Consider the following 5,927-nt stretch of genomic DNA (forward strand, 5'->3'; position numbering starts at 1 on the left):
CTTTGTGCGTCAGAGATGCTGAATAACAAGTGTGCGCTGACCTTATGGGCTACCACTTAGAGTATTTGTAATAAAGCTTCTTCTCCTGAAGGAGGTTTACAGAAATCGTATCACATTTTCTGGTAAACTATTTAATTGCCTACCCTAAAATATATCGCCACCAATGTTTTTATGATCATAAAGACTAATGTTCCTCAATTTGTTTTAATTAATAATATGATTGCCACACTTGTATGCCCAGTCCGTTTGAACTATGCTACATGCTGTAGAGGAGGGTTATAAGGAGGATTGTTTCCTTGTTTCCTTGGGGACCACATTTTAATAGCGCAAGGCTTTACATGTGAACTAACATCCAAAACTACATTGCAACATCTGTAAATGTTGCTAAATGTAATTTTTTGTAATGTGAACTTTAAAAACACTCTAGTTCCTATTGCTTGCATTTAATGTGAGGATTAGTCATTGCTGATCGCGGAGCTCAAGTTAGGGGCACTGCTGTGGTTGTGTCGGTGGTTTCGCACTGTTGCATTAGCACAGCCTCCGTAGACCACATCGGTTTGTGTGAAGACCAGCAAGTTAATCAAAAACGGATTTGGACAAGTGGCTTTGAGTTAAACAGGCCGTGTTTTATTAGTCAGAGACCCCTTGATAGAAATTGTAATTTGCCCAGTATAGTGCAGCAGCTCAATTTCTCTGACGCTCAAATGACAGTTCTGCATTGGCCACGGCACACCAAGTTTCAACAAAAAACCCTTCAGTAGCTCACCTACTTTGTCCTTGTTTTAATAACATATCATATCTCATGTAGGCTACTGATTGTCCCTTTACGCATTTCTCTGTCCAGGGATCTGAATGCAAACAACCTCACTAAAATCACCAAGGCGGATCTTGCAGGACTGAGGCATCTGCGAGTGTTGTAAGTGTCTTTTATCCATTCTCTTCTTTCTTCTCTCTCCTCCTTTGCAGTTGCAAAATAAAAACAAAAATACTCTCACGCACGGCTCTGACAAGCAGCACCTTGTAATTCCACCAACTTTCCCCTCCAAATACCACAACACACACATTCCACAGTTTCCAGTGCTGTTCAGCATCATTATAGCTCATCAGCAGCCCTGGAGCTGCCGCATGCAGCAATGCGTCTGGAAGCGCCGGCTTCATTGAGTCTGTATGTGTTTAAACAGAATAGCCATTGCACCTGTTAATGCTGTCGTGTTAATCTGCCAGGGGATGTGTCAGGAGGGGCTTATTTTAACCACCGGCCAAAGAGGGAAAGAGATAGCGGTCATTAGGTGTAACCGCGGAGGGAGGAATGCAGCTGGAAGGGAGGGAGGGTGGAAGGAAAGGGAAGGAATGAGTCAAGTAAGAACAGGTTTCTTACCTGGGATAAATCCAGGTTAAGAGTGGGACAGGGATAGCCTGCTTTGTGTGTGTGTGTGTGTGTGTGTGTGTGTGTGTGTGTATGTGTGTGTGTGTGTGTGTTTCTGGGTGTTTGTGTTTGTGTTTGTGTTTGTGTTTGTGTTTGTGCTATCTAGCTGCTTAAAGTGAATGGCAAGGAATACACATTGTTGGAATTCCTACAGAGATTAGATTATGTCTTAATTTTGTGTGTGTGGGTGTGTTTCCCGTGCGTTCATCATGTCTGCTCGCCAGCAGTCACACATATCCACAACCATTTGAATTTTAATTAGAGCTGCAACTATCCGTTTATCCAAAAACAATTTTTGTAGCCTACTTTTTTTGTAATATATGCAAGTCAGTGAAATGTATTTGGGGTTTGGCCTGTTGGTTAGTTAAAACAAACTTTTTAAAGACATCACTTTGAATGTTGTGAGTGGTGTTCAGGAGTTTTCTGTAATGAAAATAATTGTTAGTTTCAGCTCTAATTTTAATGTTCAAACTGCTTCTAGGTTTCTGTTTGTTACAAGTGTAGACCATACAGCTTTTACAAATGTATAGCTTGGTCATCACAGTGCTCCGGGGGCAGTTGTGCTAGTGGAAGTGAATGAGTCGTCACAGCTATGTGGTTAGATAGAGTAAATTGGATGATAGATGAGTTGCTGTCATACGGATGGACCAGTTTTAAAGTCAATTCTTTGGCTCCATCGACCCACCGCTGATTGTCTTCTCTCTCTATCTTTCTCTCTCTCGCTTTCTCTCTCTCTCTCTCTTACTCTTGCTGTTTCAACATTCTATCACTTTCCATCTCCACCAATCTATTTTCCTTCTTTTTCTTCACAACGCTGCCACCTATCTTCTCCATCTCTCCTTCCCTCTCCTCTTCAATGTCTTTGCTTCTCTCATGTCCTATCTCACTCTCCTTCACCTTCTCTTTTTCTCTTTACTCCTTCTTATCCATGGCCCCATCTAGCCATCTTTTTCCTTTTTGGTAACCTCTCGCAGTGTCATCGCGCAAATCACTCTGTCGCTTTATGTGTCTCTCTATCACTCTCTTTTTTTCTGTCCAGTGCTTTTTGTCTCACACTCTCCTGGCGTTTTTCTTTCAGGCAGTTAATGGAGAACAAAATCACCACAATCGAGAGAGGGGCCTTCCAGGACCTGAAGGAGCTGGAGAGACTGTAAGAGACTGCCATTTTATCCCTTAACACATTTTGTCAAAATTAAACATGTCAGGATGCTTATCTTTGAAAACATAAGCAGACACATGGAGGTGTCAAGGAAAAAAAAAAAGAGATGTTGGGTTGCCATGATCCACCAGAACAATTTCAATAACTTCAACCTCCTTATCTTCGATTCTACAAGTCTATGGAGCTCTTCTGGAAGGATGAACATCATTGTTCCTCGATTTGTTCCCTCATTCAGTGTTTTGATCATGTTGGTGGTGTTGTTTGTCACACCTTGTGGAAATCTTGGTCACAATCTGTGTCTGATGGTGCAATATCCATTTTGGAAGTCAGATTGTGCTGTGAATACCTGGCGAATCATAGAACTTTAGAAACATGTTATTAACTTGTGCCATCCATCTGCTGCTATCATGATTTGAAAATGCGGCAAATATTTTTTGCTTGGGACAGCCGGATAGTGCACAGGAAACTGAACCTAAACACGTCAGTCTTCTAAAAAGGTTAAGCTGGGTCGAGACCTGGTGGCTTCAAAGGTTATTACACAAGATTTAAATCATTTTTATGCTCATCAAACTATTCAGACAGTGTCCTTTAAAATACACAGCCAGAGGTTGTTATGGCGCTGGCCGGGAATCACTGGTATTCTGCCTCCAACCCTGAGGCAGTTATGGCATAATTAAGTCTTGGTAGTGTGTGAGAGAGTAAGACAGAGGGGGGATACAGACCCCTGACTGCTGATATGTCTATTGTGTCGACTGTCAACTTTGCTTGATGTGTGAGCTGTCCATTTCTGTGCGTGTTTGTGTGTTAAGTGGCCTGACTGCAATGACATGCTGGAATGCAGCAGACTGTGACAGAGTATGAGGAGGCTTAAAGACAAGCTTTTAATTAAAGACATAAAAAATCCTTGCTGCTTACATGAACGTTTACAAAAAGACATACCTGTATACACACAGATATATTTACCTGTACGCATACACAGACACAGTAAATGTGGCGCTAAATCAAATAAAGGTAGTTCTTTATTTTTTATGATAGCTGTTTTGGGTACATTCTTCAGGAGTTGTTTGGAAGAAAGGAATGAAGTATTACGATTCCCCGGTTGCTCTTGTCTTGGGTGTGTCATGCCTGGTCTTTCTCCACTATCTGCTGCACTGTGGCTGCTCTTTGTTGCCAGAGAGAGAAGCTCTGTGGATCGCTATAAGGAATCTGCTGGTGTTTTTCATGCAACCAGCACTGGGTCCTGTCCAGCTAAGCAAATCTGGGAATTCCTGCCCAGAGCTGCAGACAACAAGGGCAGTATTTAACTGTCTATAGTCCAATTTTAACAGTAAACTTTGAACGTGATTTCCCCTCTGTGCAAAGATATGGTATATGCTCTCATACATACATACAAAAACTGGCCACAACACACACATGCACATACATTGTAGACTAGTCCTTAAACAGCAGCAGATCAAAACTCACACATCTGCTGTCAAACTATTCATGCCGCTCTGATGGCAACAAACGCATTTGACAACAGCTAACTTTCTGACACAACATGGCTGTTTTCTGTTGTCCTCGCCAGGGTTTTCAACTGTAATTCAGCTTCTCTGGCGTGGCATGTTCACAAACACAAAGGTGGAGTCAGTCATCAATGCCCCCCCGCAGCCGCCAGACAATGGCACGTCTCCAGAGTCTGGAGTCTGGGGGCTCATTTCAAAGGCCTCCGTCCTCTGGGTGGCTGGAGGGGGGCCTGGTGGGCACCACTACCCAGAGAAGAGGGCCCTAAGCTGGGCTGACCGATCCATAGTGACTGCCCCCCACAGGGGGTGGAAAACGGTTCCCCTTCTCATTCCTTTTTTTGCGACCGGCCCTGCAGGGCTGGGCAGGGTGGGGTCAGGTGTGGGGCAGTAGCTGGAGGAGGGGTTAGTGGTCGAAGGAGGTGTCGAGGAGATAGGCATGTCACAACACACACATGCACATACACAAAAACATGCATGCTATGGATTCATACATGCATGCGCATTGACTTACGCAAGGCTGCTCTGTCAGTACTGGTTTAATCTTGATTCTCCAACCCCCCACCCCCTCCTTACACCCACTCACGCCTTCATTCAGTCTTTAACCTCTCTTCATGTTTTTCTTCCATACCCACCCGTCTTGTTCTCTCTCTATTGTCCTGTGCTTATAGGAATGTCATTCTTAACTCTCCCTGTAGATTATGAAGAATAGAAAAGAGAGGAGTTCCTGATCCTCTTATCCTCCTCTCACATTTGACTGGTTTATAGCCCCTATCCAATTCAAAGTCTGTAAGATTGAAGATGATAGCAGCCGCAGATATGCAGAGAGAAAGGAAACTTACAGGTATTCAGACAATGATTTCAGAGAACAGCAGTGTGATAAAGCCTCAGATAACTAGCCTGTAATAGTGTGATCACATTGTCAAAGATAATTTTAACAGCAATAATTGTAAAACAGATTACAGGTAGTGGGATGTGTCTATCAACAGTGATTACAAAGTAGATAAATAAACCTCAGACTAAGTGATTGTGTTTTAATATGTGGACAATCTGACTATCAAAAGATAATTGTAACAGTGAGGCCAGATAGCGGGATATGGATTTCAAATAAAAGCACTGGATTAGTGCTAAATGATTAACTCTAAAGCCTGTGAGTGATGACATTGTTCTCTCTGATCATTTCAGGGATTCCTTTTTTTTTTTTAAGCGACAAAGCTTGAAACTGTCTGCATACAAAAAGGCATTTTCAATCACACAGTTCTGTCTAAAAATAATTTGGGATATATTTCCCAGAGATCCTTTTTGTCTGTGCTGCTGCTAAACTTTGTGAATTTTTTTGGTTAACACAAGTTAGCAGTGAAAATGCTCAAAGCTCTTCAATACAGCTCAAGGTGAAGGTGTTTGGATTTTACATTCCTGCACTGCTGTGTTTTAGGGCAGATATGTTATCTGTCATTCATATATAAAATAACAGATCAGATTTGAGTGTGTAAAACTTTGGTGGACAATGGTTGATGTCACGTGACATACACAGACTCTTGGACACACTCACTGGTGATCTAAAATAAAGATGTCGACTAGGTTTGGGATATAACTACAGTATGGTAACAGTACTGTGTGTGTGTTTGTGTGTTTGTATGTGTGTGTGTGTGTGTGTATTGTATTATGGCAGCAGTGGCATCGGTGGAATAATAATTGGTTTCTGAGGTGGTTTGTTATTTTCCTCCCAACCGGGGCCTACTACGCATCTACAAGGCTGTGAAGAAAGGAGTGTGTGCGTATGTGTGTGTTTCTGTATTTTATGTTTGTGTGGGTATGCATACACGTTTGCGGGAATGCA

At 42.4% G+C, this 5,927-nt stretch overlaps 1 protein-coding gene across 10 annotated transcripts in view; it reads left to right on the top strand.

Annotated features, from left to right (window-relative positions):
• The window catches only part of slit2 (slit homolog 2 (Drosophila)), a 97,199-nt gene that overhangs the window by 1,136 nt on the left and 90,136 nt on the right, over positions 1 to 5,927 (top strand). For all 10 annotated transcript variants that reach the window (XM_032533861.1, XM_032533796.1, XM_032533818.1 and 7 more), the window contains exons 2-3: positions 845 to 916; positions 2,505 to 2,576. In XM_032533861.1, the coding sequence (XP_032389752.1) occupies positions 845 to 916; positions 2,505 to 2,576 (144 nt within the window). The remainder of the gene's footprint in view (positions 1 to 844; positions 917 to 2,504; positions 2,577 to 5,927) is intronic.

The sequence above is a fragment of the Etheostoma spectabile genome, chromosome 2 (genome assembly GCF_008692095.1).
Source record: "Etheostoma spectabile isolate EspeVRDwgs_2016 chromosome 2, UIUC_Espe_1.0, whole genome shotgun sequence".
NCBI classification, from domain to species: domain Eukaryota; kingdom Metazoa; phylum Chordata; class Actinopteri; order Perciformes; family Percidae; genus Etheostoma; species Etheostoma spectabile.